The sequence below is a fragment of the Protopterus annectens genome, chromosome 7.part0 (assembly GCF_019279795.1).
Source record: "Protopterus annectens isolate FY-2018-M chromosome 7.part0, PAN1.0, whole genome shotgun sequence".
Taxonomy (NCBI): Eukaryota; Metazoa; Chordata; order Ceratodontiformes; family Protopteridae; genus Protopterus; species Protopterus annectens.
In genome coordinates this window covers 1204740076-1204753450 of record NC_056739.1, presented here as the reverse complement: position 1 = coordinate 1204753450, position 13375 = coordinate 1204740076, and the positions used below count along the sequence as shown (strand labels likewise).

The 13375-nt window shown below is 40.9% G+C and overlaps 1 protein-coding gene across 1 annotated transcript in view; it reads left to right on the top strand.

Annotated features, from left to right (window-relative positions):
- IREB2 (iron responsive element binding protein 2) overlaps window positions 1-13375 on the top strand; it is a 2086845-nt gene that overhangs the window by 2025586 nt on the left and 47884 nt on the right. Inside the window, exon 21 of the mRNA XM_044077824.1 lies at window positions 7045-7230. Within this exon, the coding sequence (XP_043933759.1) occupies window positions 7045-7230 (186 nt within the window). The remainder of the gene's footprint in view (window positions 1-7044; window positions 7231-13375) is intronic.

Genomic DNA, 13375 nt, shown 5'->3' with positions numbered 1-13375 from the left:
CTATTCAGCAGCCATATAAAACAGAGTTCATCTATGACTCTGTCAAACAAAACCTTGACAATTGGATGGGAAATCACACATTTACCCCCGGTCTGGCTCTCATGTCCCTTATGGACAGAGGCCTTTAATAAGAAAAGTGTTGTCCTAACCAACACTCCTATAAATCCTTAGTTACCTTCCTACTAACACCCCTTCCCCAATAGATGCCTATGATACTTAGGACACAAATGGTTTGGGGCGGGTTGCTAGGCTTGTAAGCACCGTAATGGTTGTTAGCCTAGTAACAACCTATGACCCTAAGTTCTAGATTTCCACAGGGATAGTATCTGTTTCTGGAGACATTCATTTTGATTGATTACACATCACTGTTTTAATTTCATCTTTACCTTTCTTAATTGTTGAACTGCATAGTCCACTAATCATGGCATAACTAAGTCTTCCATAAGTATTTCTGTTTATGCCTTTTTTGTTTCCCCATTCATCTGCGTTGTACAAATTTTAGTAAACTATCCAAAATGTCTATCTCTGTTTTTTTATAGGCTACCTAAGTTTGTCTGTCAGCTCTTTCCACAAGTTGTGCTAAACTTTTTTTTTGCACTACAGAGTTATCAAAAATAGTTAAGTCACACAAAGCTTTCAAAATTCATAGATATTTTCCAAATACTCTCTTATTTTCCTTGAGGCCTCATTATCCCCTTTGGCAGAGAAGTAACTCCTGATAATTGTGATGTAGATAGCACCCCATAAGCTCAAACTCAGTGGTGCCAGACTTGGGAACATAGGTTGACAGCATTCTAAACTTTGATCACCATGTATCCTTAGTGGTATAAAAACATTCTACATTGCGCATTTCATAAATAAGGGCACCTCTTTCATGACCAGGGAGGTTATAGCTCCACTGTACTTAACCCTTATCAGACCACTAATTGAATACAATGCTCCCTTCTGTATGTACTTCACCAAATGCCTGCAGCAACTGGAGAGACCACTGAGGTTTCTAACCAGCAGAATCCAGGGCCTCCAAAACATGACATACATGGAAAGACTGAAAACCCTGTCACTGTACCCTGTATCATATAGGCTGCTGAACTGTGACCTGTGCCTGGCCAACAGAGCAGCCTGGGACACTGCACTAATGGAAGAACTGCACATCCACAACTCAAATAGGACAAGAATAACTCCCTCCAGGAATCTCAACCTAACCTGTGACATTAAAATAACATGCTAGAGATACAGGTATGTATCTCCCAGCAATTCATGTTCCTCTGGAATAAGGTCACACTCCATATGAAGCAAAACTCCTCAATGACGCTATTCAAGCACAACTTTGACAAATGGATGGATGACTTAAATTCACCCTGGGGGTGGCACCTATATCACCTATGGACAGGGGCAGTCTGTGCTGATCACAGAATCACTCTGTATATAATATGATCAGTGCTCATGTACATCTCCCAGCACCCAAAGATCACATTATATTAACTTTAACTTGTTTCCAACCTTTCTCATTTTGTTATATTATAAAGCCTGAATGTATTACAACTAAGAAAGACTACTTGAAGACCATTTTTTTACTTATTAGCATATAGAGCATCCACTGAAATAATTCACCCACCTCACATTTTAAGTACTTTTTACTGCCTACTATCCAGAATTAGTTTGCAAAGTAGCATTGAATTTGCATCAGGAAACTTCTATTCAAATAGTAAAAAGAAAAAAAAATGTAATTACAGTCACTTCAGTTCCATTCAACATCATTCTAATCATTAGTGACATAATGTGGGATTTACAATGTACAATACTTCCACCAATTTAACATAGTGAACAAACTTCCAGTCTCGTCACATTTCTTCTTGCATCTAGTTGGATGGATGCTTTTAATTTTCCCCACTTATTCAGTTGATATTCATCATGTTGTTCACTACTGCAGTAGCCTTAGCTATATTGGTTATATCCTGCATAGGATATAACAGCTAGCCAGCTTCCAAAGCTTAAGGGCACTTTATACATGCCAAAGCAGTCAGTCAGCTTTAGCTGAGCTGACGGAAAAGGTAGATCTTGGGTGCCAATCCCTAAAGAGCTTTCCTGGCATTGAAGCTCCTTTGCAGACTTTGGAGGATCAATGGTCAGCTTGTGCTGTTCCTTGCTGGGCAGATAAGTTCCTTTTCGAAAAAAATGTTGCACATGAAAATATTGTTGTTTTGCTGTACTTTTGTATTAGTGAAAGTTATTTTAAACTAGGAGTTTTGTTTTAATGGATTGTCCAGAGACTTAACTGTACTTTTAAATGGGAGCACCTTTTAGGGGTTGGCAAAGTGTTTTAAAATGCTTTTTAATGTGCTTTTCTGTGAAGAATGTGACTTTTAGAGAGTACATTTTTACCAGCTTTTGCTGCTTGTTTTTCTTGGGAAGGAGGCACCATTTTTGGCTTGACCATGGAACAAACTATCAGACCAACGGTCAATCCTTCAGCCAGAAAAAAGAAAAAGTTAAGCAGGCAGTCTTTGCCACCACAACAGGCTAGCAGTTTGCCTCAGCCACAGGTATGACTCTGCTGTGGCCATAGCTTGCTTCTCAGACCACTGTTCTTTTACTCCAGACGCCTTTGTTGCAACACCTACATACACTACAGACCAGTGGTTAGCCACATCTTCTGCAGATGTTGGGGTCCCCTCAGAGGGCAAGAGAGAGACACTCTTGTCAGTCTTGGAAGAGGGAACAGGGAACACTTCCCTGTTTAATCAGCATTTTGTGCTTATCCTTGGGGAAGCTGCTGCGATTAGTAAGTGTTAGCCCCATTTTTGTTTTCAAAAAGAAATGGAAAATTAAATGTGTATCTACTCCTACTCAACTTTCCTTAGGAGTAGTTTACTGAGTCTGGCTCAGGGTTTAATTTAGAATATTGATCCTTCTTAAAATGTGGTTTCTGGTAAAAAAAGAGGGATGTCCCTTTTCCTGAAGAAAATTCAGGATTCTGAATCTGGACTGGAAGATGAAGGGACATATACAGGCCATTCTCCTCAGTTTTTGGATTCAGAATCAGATGACAGCTTGCTTAGTTTCTGATTCTCCTTGTAGTGGTTTCTGTCTCTCTGTTTCTAGAATGTGAAAGTGTTTTCTGTGGGAGAACACTGAGGTTTCTCAATCCCTGAGAAAATACTTTGAGCTCTTAAAGAAGGAATTTCAAGAACTTTCACTAATTCTTCCAATTCTGTCAGCTTTGGAGGGTGTCTTTTTGTGTCAATGACTGCAAGTTTCATGATAGTCAGCATGCTGCTCCTCCTTCTTTCCGCTTTTCCCATTAGGGGTCGCCATAGTGGAACAGCAGTCCGCAGAATGATTGGAAATGGAGTTTTATGGTGTCAAATTGCCAGCCAGGCGCACAACCTTCCAAAGAAGGCACACACATGCACACATTCACTCCCAGGGCCAATTTATTTAGTGTGTCCAGTTCACCTGCAGCATGTCTTTGGGATGTGAGAGGAAACTGAAGTACCCAAGAAAACCCATGCAACTGCAGGGAGGACATGTAGACTCTGTACAGAAGGCACCCCAGCTGAGAATCGAACTGGTGAACCTCTTGCTATGAGATGGCAACACTAACAGCTTCACCACCGCAGCCAAATGCTGCCCCTAAAAAGATAGAATTTATAAAGTTCCGCAGTCTTAAGTTTTTATTAAAATATGCTTATCACAACCCTATTCATCCAGATCTTAGGCATTTCTTAAGGTATTATGTATCTGGATCACATTATCAGTTCTCCACTTTACCCTTTGGACTGTCTACTGCACAGTGTGTGTTTGCAAATTGTCCAGCTCCAGTTATAGCTTACTGCAGGCTGAAGGGTATTTACATTTTTTCCATTTTTAGATGACTTGCTTATCTTTGCAAAGTCTTTTTCAAAGTATCAGGAATCTCTCATTTGGGTGAGACATGTCTTACTCAAGCTGGGATTCAAAGAGAACATTCAAGTCTTTTTTGGCTCCTTCGCATAGGATTGTATTCCTTGAATGTCAGCTAGATACCTTAGTTCAAAGACCCTTTCTTCCACAGGAAAACAATAGATCTATATCTAGATCTGTTTTTGAGGTTTTCCACTCACACTTCAGTCACTGCAAGGGAATACCTCTGGTCTCATGGCATCGATGATTCTCATAATAATCTTGGCAAGAGTCCACATGAGAAGGATGCAGTGGATTCTGAAGTGTCTTTGGTCCCAGCACCAACATCCTTTGTTTTTTTTTTTTCAAATCCCCGTACTGGGCTTTGTCGGATGAGAGATCACATGGTGGAGACAGCAAATATCCCTAAATCCAAGTCTCCCCTCCTCCCGCCATGCTCCAAAGCAATCAGTCAGTACAGATGCTTTGGACTTTGTTTGTGGAGCAGTTTCAGGGGGGGGTTAAAAGTGTAAGGTATGTGGGACACCATGTATAGACACAAGTAAATAAATATAAAAGAGATACTTGACCTGATCAAGGCAATCAACTCTGAATTATTTTGATCCCCTGGATCTCTTCAAGTCATTACAGACAGTACCATAATTTTGTGGTGCATCAAGTAGCAGAGGGAAACCAGGATTTACCTCCTTTGCAGACCAGCCATGTTAGCTTAGGATATAGGTTTACAGGTTAATCTCACTCTGTAGGCATCCAGCATTCAGTTAGAGCAAAATTGTGTGGCAGACAAAGCAGTACAAGGGCATAACCTCAAGAATGGAATCTAGATCAGGTAGTCTTCCAAGATTTGATCCATCTCTGGGGAGTTCCTCAAGTAGACCTATTTGCCTCCTGTCAGAACAATTAGCTGGCAAGATTCTGCTCTAGGAATCCATGCTAGGTCTAGAAAATAGATGCCTTTTCTTTTCCTTGAACAAGAATATTCCTGTATGCTTTTCCACTGACATCCAGGGTATTCTGTAGATTCTGAAGGAATCCCCCAAAATCCTTGTGGTGACTCACTTATGGCCCAAGCAGTAGTGCTTCAGTTATTAGCAAATGGATTGGTGCCAACAAATTAACCAGTACATGTTCATAGCTAGATGTTCTGTTGTTTTGGAGTTCCATCAAGGTTCATTTATCAGCCTTTTCAGCTTGTCTGCCCATGGATCCTCCTCTTTCATTGCTTTCTCATGTCGAAATATTTTTGAAAGGGGTTTTGCTTAGGAAGCCTTAAAAATTAAGGCACCTCCTTGGGATCTTAATTTTGTGTTAGAAGCTACCCTTCCTTCATTTGAACCAGCTGATCTGGCTGACTTGAGGTTCTTAACAAGAAAAACTGTTTTCCTGTGTGCATTAACCTCTGTGTCTGAGTTGTAAGCTCTTACGGTGAGTCTGCCCTGTCTCATTTTGCAGAGATAGGGCCCATTTGAGAACTAATGCTCCTTTTATGCTTAAAGTAGTTTCCAAGTTCACTTTAAACCAATCATGAGGGTGTGGCAATGAAGTTTCCACTATGTTTTATGACTGCAGCTAACATTTTCACTTTGGACTAATCTTCCGTAGTTCATAGGTAAGGACTAGGCTACTGCCCTTGTGGGCCATTTTAAGCCTAGCCAATTTCCCTCAAAGGTGAGAATCAAACCATGTGCCTTTAGTCTATGAAGGAAACACCTTAACATTATGCAAACCCATGTTCAATTGCTGTATCTTCATGTCTCACAAGTTGTTCCCTCAATCTCACAGTGATGACCAAGATTTTCAGCCACTGCGGCCTTGGTGTGATCTTTTTGCCGTTCACCACAACACCAAGTGCACCAGTTGTTTCTCCCTTCTCCCTTGACAAAAGACATTCACCCAGGGATGCTCTGGTCCATCCTTCACCAGCTGGACTTCTGTTTGCCTTTCCCCCTCTTCCATTAATGACCAAGTTATTACAGAAAACATTCATGTGCAAGGCAACATTAATCTTCATAGCCCCCTTTTTGGCTCACGACCTCAATGGTGTCTGGATCCTGAACTGGTTCTTTATCACCCCTCTGGCAAGCCTTGACCCCTTCAGGCTAACCTCATTCTTTCTCTAATTACAGTGATGGTTAGGAAACCTGCCTTGTATTCAAGAGTGGCCCAGATTTTAACTGCTTCTCAAGAACAGTCTACAAGGAAGTTGTATAAAAGCAAATAGAAAAGATTTTTCCTCTGGGCTCTGGATCAAGGATTTGACCCCTTCTATGCACTGGTTGTTGTTATTCTGCAATTCTTGGCAGGCCTTTTTGATACTGATACAAGATATTCCACAACTGAAGTCCAGCTAGCTTCTATTGTGAACTTCACCCAGGTCTAGATTCTAGTTCTTTAGCCTCGTGTAAGTTTTGCAAGGCCTTTTTAAAGGAAACCTTTTACCTGAGACCGCTCATTAAAGATCTTACTCCTCCACAGGACCTTACATTAATACTTCAAGCTGTAACAAAATCCCCACTTGAGCCTGCTGCTGCTTCCTCCTGAAAGCACTTCTCCCGGAACACTTATTTTGGTGGCAGTTACCTCAGCAAAAATGATGTCTGATCTACATGCCTTATAGGGGACAATACAGAATATAGATGTTAAGTCTTAGATTACTGTAATGACAAATTCTTGTTGTCCCATCCCCCTACCAAATTGACACTTTCTTTCTGGAGATACGTGGTAGACGTAAGCCGGAAGTATTCCGCCACACCTCCTTTTCTCCAGTATCTTAGTTATCTATGGCGGGCAAACTGGATCTGAAAGAGAAGAGGGACCGCATAGCATTATGGAAAAGTGGGGGAAGTTCAAGCACTGAAGAAGCATCTGAGTGAGAGGTTTGCCATCTGGGACCCACCACTGAAGGAAAATAACTCAACTATCTAGACAGAAATAGTTAGCCAGTAAGGATTTATCATTATGGTAAGTACATAGCTTTTTTTTTTTTTAAATAATTAATGCATCTTTTTTTTGTTTACTTAGTTATTACTCAGCATGTCACATGATGCATAATGTTTAATTTGCCATCGTATTGAAATAGGACTGTTTTAAGAAAATGGTTTATCTGTGTTCTGTGACTAACTGTATGCTGCTGCCTTGCAGGGTATAAAAGCTGTTATAGCTGAAAGTTACGAGAAGATTCACAAGAATCACTTGGTTGGTACTGGCATTATTCCACTTCAGTTTCTTTCTGGTGAAAATGCAGGGACTCTTGGTCTTACTGGCAAGGAACTCTACTCTTTATCCATCCCTCAAGAGCTCTTTCCAGGAATGATCTTGGATGTAAAGGTATTATTTAATTTAAATTGTTATGCAGACTGCCAACTTGATGAACTAATATCAACACTGAAAGCTCTAATTTGCTACAGATAGAAAACTGTAACATAAAAATGGTAACTAGTTAACTTGGTACACTTGCATTTTCCTGTCTACTAGAAAACCACAATAAATGATCTCTGTAATGCCCTTCATTTTTTTCTTTATGGTTTCCTTATGTTTGCATCATGACTTAATATATCCCATTTCATGTTGTACCTCACTGCCTCCATTTAACAAATATTCTGGTTATCTACCTTCACTTTCTGTATGAATTATTATAGATGTACACATTTTTACGTCTTGGAACATTTCCTGTGGAAGCTGCCATGCTGTACCACTCTGTGAAAAATTTCAGTCATATTTTAGTGCCCCCCTTAAAGTTTGCAAAGGGCATTATAATGACATCCATGTTTCTGCCACTCTATAATGTCTTACTTCTGTTTAGTAGTCTTTCTCTACATTTCTCTACAGTTATTGGTAATTAACATGTCAGAGATGGGCATTGTCTTTCTTTGGAGCTCAAGCCAAAGCCACAGGAGGAACATCCCAAATGGCAATCTCTGGGAAACTTGATTACAATGTTTATATTTTTTATCAGATAAAGTGGTGACTGGGGAAAGTGTAGTTTAAGCAGCATAGAATGGTGATCTGCAGGATGATGTTGGTGATCAACAAGCGGAGGAGAAGTGTGAAAGCAGTGCCAAGGATTAAATGGTGGAAGTTAAAAAAGGGTGATTGTGAGGTGGAGTTCAGGGAAGAGTTAAGACAGGCACTGGAAGGCAATGAAGAGTTACCGAATAGCTGGGTAACTACAGCAGAGCTAGTAAGGGAGACTGCTAGGAAGGTGCTTGGTGTGACATCTGGAGAGAGGAAGGAGGACAAGGAGACATGGTGGTGGAATGAGGAAGTACAGGAGAGTATACAGAGGAAGAGGCTGGTGAAGAAGAAGTGGGATTGTCAAAGAGATGAAGAAAGTAGACATGAGTATAAGGAGATGAGGCACATGGCAAAGAGAGAGGTGGCGAAGGCTAAGGATAAGACATATAGAGAGTTGTATGAGAGATTGGACACTAAAGAGGGAGAAAAGGACCTGTACCGATTGGCTAGACAGAGGGACAGAGCTGGGAAAGATGTGCAGCAGGTAAGGGTGATAAAGGACAGTGAGGGAAACGTACTCACAAGTGAGGAGAGTGTGTTGAGTAGATGGAAAGAGTACTTTGAAGGGCTGATTATTGAAGAGAATGAGAGAGAGAGAAGGTTGGATGATGTGGGGATAGTCAGGAAGTGAAGCAGATTAGCAAGGAGGAAGTAAGGGCAGCTATGAAGAGGATGAAGAATGGAAAGGCTGTTGGCCCAGATGACATACCAGTGGAAGCATGGAGGTGCTTAGGAGAAATGGCAGTGGAATTTTTAACCAGATTGTTTAATGAAATTTTGGAAAGTCAGGGGATGCCTGAGGAGTGGAGAAAGTGTTTTGGTACCTATCTTTAAGAATAAGGGTGATGTGCAGAGCTGCAGTAACTATAGAGGGATAAAATTGATCAGTCACAGCTTGAAGTTATGGGGAAGAGTAGTGGAAGCTAGGTTAAGAAGGAAAGTGATGATTAGTGATCAGCAGTATGGTTTCATGCCAGGAAAGAGCACTACAGATGCAATATTTGCTATGAGAATGTTGTTGGAGAAATACAGAGAAGGTCAGAAGGAGTTGCATTGTGTCTTTGTGGACTTACAGAAAGCATATGACAGGGTGCCTAGAGAGGAGTTATGGTATTGTATGAGGAAGTCGGGAGTGGCAGAGAAGTATGTAAGAATGGTACAGGATATGTAGTGTGACATTGGTGAGGACTGCGGTGGGAGTGACAGATACTTTTAAGGTGGAGGTGGGATGACATCAAGGATCGGCTCTAAGCCCTTTCTTATTTGCAGTGGTGATGGACAGGTTGACAGATGAGATTAGACAGGAGGCCCCGTGGACTATGATGTTTGCAGATGACATTGTGATATGTAGTGAGAGTAGGGACCAGGTTGAGGAGACCCTGGAGAGGTGGAGATATGCTTTAGAGAGGAGAGGAATGAAGGTCAGCAGGGCTAAAACAGAATATATGTGTGTAAATGAGAGGGAGGGTAGAGGAATGGTGAGGCTGCAGGGAGTAGAGTTGGTAAAGGTGGGTGAGTTTAAGTACTTGGGATCAACAGTTCAGAGTAATGGTGAGTGTGGAAGAGAGGTGAAGAAGAGAGTACAGGCAGGGTGAAATGGGTGGAGAAAAGTGTCAGGAGTGATTTGTGACAGACGGGTACCAATAAGAGTGAAAGGGAAGGTCTACAAGAGGGTAGTGAGACCAGCTATGTTGTATGGGTTGGAGACGGTAGCATTGTCGAAAAGACAGGAGTCAGAGCTGGATGTGGCAGAGTTAAAGATGTTAAGATTTGCACTGGGTGTGACTAGGATGGACAGGATTAGGAATCAGTATATTAGAGGGTCAGCTCAGGTTGGACAGTTTGGAGACTAAGCAAGAGAGGCGATATTGCATTGGTTTGGACATGTGCTGAGGAGGGATGCTGGGTATATTGGGAAAAGGATGCTAAGGATGGAGCTGCCGGGTAAGAGGAAGGCCTAAGATGAGGTTTATGGATGTGGTGAGAGAGGACATGCAGATGGTTGGTGTGAAAGAGCATGATGCAGAGGAGTGGAAGAAATGGAAACAGATGATCTGCTGTGGCGACCCCTAATGGGAACAGCTGAAAGAAGATGATGAGATGATGATCAGATAATGTCCAAAACTGAATTAAGCCCATAAGGTAAAAGATACTATGCAAAGCAAGCTTATGACCAAAAATGCATCCTCTGCTATGCGTCTTATCTTATACTAATATCAAAGCAGATTAAGTAATATTTTCTTTTAAAAACAGATTTTATAACTAATAATAGCAAGTAATTAGTATTAAATAGATGGACTAATAAACACAAACTGAACGAAAAAAAAGCACATCATTGAATAAGTAAAATAATCACATAAAGTCATTTAAGTGTTGCAATATTGATAGAAGCAGTATTTAGTATGTACAGTCTTGATAAAGTATTTTGTGGCCACTGTCTAGGTTTTCTGCAGTGGGTTTCATTTCGACATTTTTGTGTTCGGGGGATTTGCAGTTAATTCAGCTGTATCTTGTTGAATTATGTTTTATTTTCATTTATCACCTGGAGTTTGTTAAATGAGAACCATGTAGTTAAGCAGAAAGTGCACTGGGTGTAATGTGTTTAGTTCTGTACAGTTCTGAATCTACTGCAGTGAGACTTCCCTGATTTCAGCACTGTTGAAAATCAGTCAGTGAAATAATGCTCCAGCAATGTATTAGGTTCATAGGTAGGCACTAGGCTATTGGCCCTAGGGCCCATATAAGCCTATCCAAACAATACCCTGGCTTTTGCCACCCAAGAAAATTATTTTCCTGTGCCCCTGTCAAGCAGAGCCACAGAAGTGATCTCCCATCCAATTATCAAGATTTTTCTTGAATAGTGCTAATGAGGAGCTTTGTTTGATATAGATAGGTAGTTTGTTCCAGAGTATGGGAAGTCTCTGAAACAGGAATCTATCCCTCCAGCATATTCTGTTTATTGTGGTGACAAGGTTTAGGTCCCTAGAGCGTGTAGCTCGAAGGGATTGGGATTTCTTTAAGTGGAGCATGTCCAACAGCTCTGGTTTTGACATAGCTTTGTATGTTAGGCAGAGATTGCCTCTGAGTAGGCAATATGCGACAGAGTAAAGCTGGAGTTTTTTGAGACGGTCTGCGTAGGGCATCTGTATGAGGCCAGTAATCCTCTTTGTGAGGTATTTCTGTGGCCTTTCCAGTTGTTGTAGATGTCTTGTGAGGTACATACCAAAAGGGGTGTTTTACTCTATAATGGGTCTAATGAGTGATGAGTAGAGGGGAACAATGACCTCTTTTTTCCTGGATGAGAAACCTTTTGTGATGAGGTGTACCACGTAGAAGGATTTCTTGACTACTGTGGCGATGTGATTATCAAAGCTTATCACACTTTCGGTGTTAAGTAGACTACCACCTATGTGGTAGTTCATGGGTACAGAGTTTTTACCAAAAGGGATGACAATGCACTTTTTGGCATTGAGCTTGAGGCCATGGCTTTAACACCAGGCATCTGTCTCAGTGAGGCCCTTTTGTAGGATGTCCACATTGTTAGGAGTTTTGATTATGGCTCCTAGTTTGCAGTCATCTGCAAACTTTGTTAGCCAAAGACCTTCTGCGTTAGTCTGTACTTCAGAGAAGTAGATACCAAACAGGAGAGGACCTAGGCCTGAACCCAGTGGTACTCCACTTGTCACTGGTCTGAGGTTGGATTTAGAGTCTGCTACTTTCACAGTGTGGGTTCTGTCAGTGAGCCAGTTGGCAACCCATCTTGTGACATAGGGATTTATACCTAGTTTAGTGAGTTTATCTATAATTCCAGAGTGGGGGATGGTGTTGAAAGCCTTGGCGAGTTCTAGATAGACTGTGTGAACCACCTTACCCTCATCTACGGCTTTGGTGACCACTTCAAAGAAGTCTATCAGGTTTAGGAGACATGATCTGCCTTTTACAAACCCGAACTGGGTAGGGTCCAGAGTTTGTGAGATTTCCATTGTCATTGTTTATAAGTTCCATGATGATACATTCCATAGCCTCGCAGACCAGGCTCGTCAGGCTAATGGGGCGGTAGTTCCCGGGGTCCATGGTGGCTCCCCCTTTGTGGAGTGGGATAACCGTTACTGTGCGCCATTCAGTGGGCACAAAGCCAGATTTGTGGCTATGATTGAACATGGTAAATGGCTATGATTGAACATGGTACATGGCTATGATTGAACATGGGACATGGCTGATTTTTTTTGAGATCCTCCGCGAAGTTCAGGTAATGGTAAGCACTCCATCATTATTGTTGAAGCACCTGTCTCTTGCCAGCTTAAGACACCATGCAGTGTTTCATTCTGCTGCCCAGTCACAGACTGTCTTACTTCACCACTGCACAACAGAACTCAGTTCTTCCCATCTTAAAATCATACCTGTCTTTCACTGTGTTTTGGTCATATTCTATATTATTAACATGTTAAATCGTACTTATTAATAGAAAAATATACAAAATTTATTTTTTCTCTTGGTAGTATGCTTTTGGATACTAACCCCTATAAGAGAGATGGTCTCTTAGCCCTAAATATACAAATAGATTGATTCCAAATTGGCTGACCTTATAGTTCACTGTATTGCCTGCTGAAATTTTAGGATTTATGAGGGTCTGATCATTTGTAACATGCATTCACATTGTTTAAATATCAGTACAGGCTGCTCTCTGTAAAATGTTATCTGGAAGAGAATTTATTCAAATTTTGGTTTCACTGGCAGGAGTTAAGTAAAAGTAATTTATGTTGCATATTTTTATGATAGTTTTGATGGATACTGTTGCATGATATATCATCTCCAGTATGACTACAGTGCAGTGCTGTACCTTATCCTTGAAGGGAAAATTGTTGTTGGGTGCCTTGTAACATACCTGTATGGAGGAAGAAAAGGTTCTCACTTTCATGTTTTTCTTAGAAGGTGTTGCTTAAACTTTGGTTCTAGTTTATGTAATTTCATCTTTTATACCCAGCATTTAATTGAAGCTGTGGTAGAGGTGATAATTTGTAGCAATTTGTCTTGCATCTTTTAAATTTCTCTCTCTTAAATAATTTTTGTTCCCTGCCATTGAGCCTTATTTCAACTGCTAAACCATCAGTTCCCACCCTGTTGTTGGATCACTGTGTTTGGAAGTGCTTAATTGTATTTTAAGCCAGCATCAAGTGAATTCTGTGCTTTGACTTTTAAGCTTTGTTTTCTGTCACAATCACAGATGAATTTTGTTTCTGGACTTTGTGTAGTGTGATAACAGTATTTGCAGGGGACATCTTTCATAAAGTAATTTTCCTTTCTGGTAGACATGTTTTAAGCTAGATCTGACCATCACACGTTGAGAAAATAAAATGTTAAAAAAAAATACCTCTAGCATTCAGTTAGAGTCACTAGGTAAAGCTGTGTTTGTGATCCCAGAGTTCCGATCCTTCCACATTAATGTCAGCAGTATTGA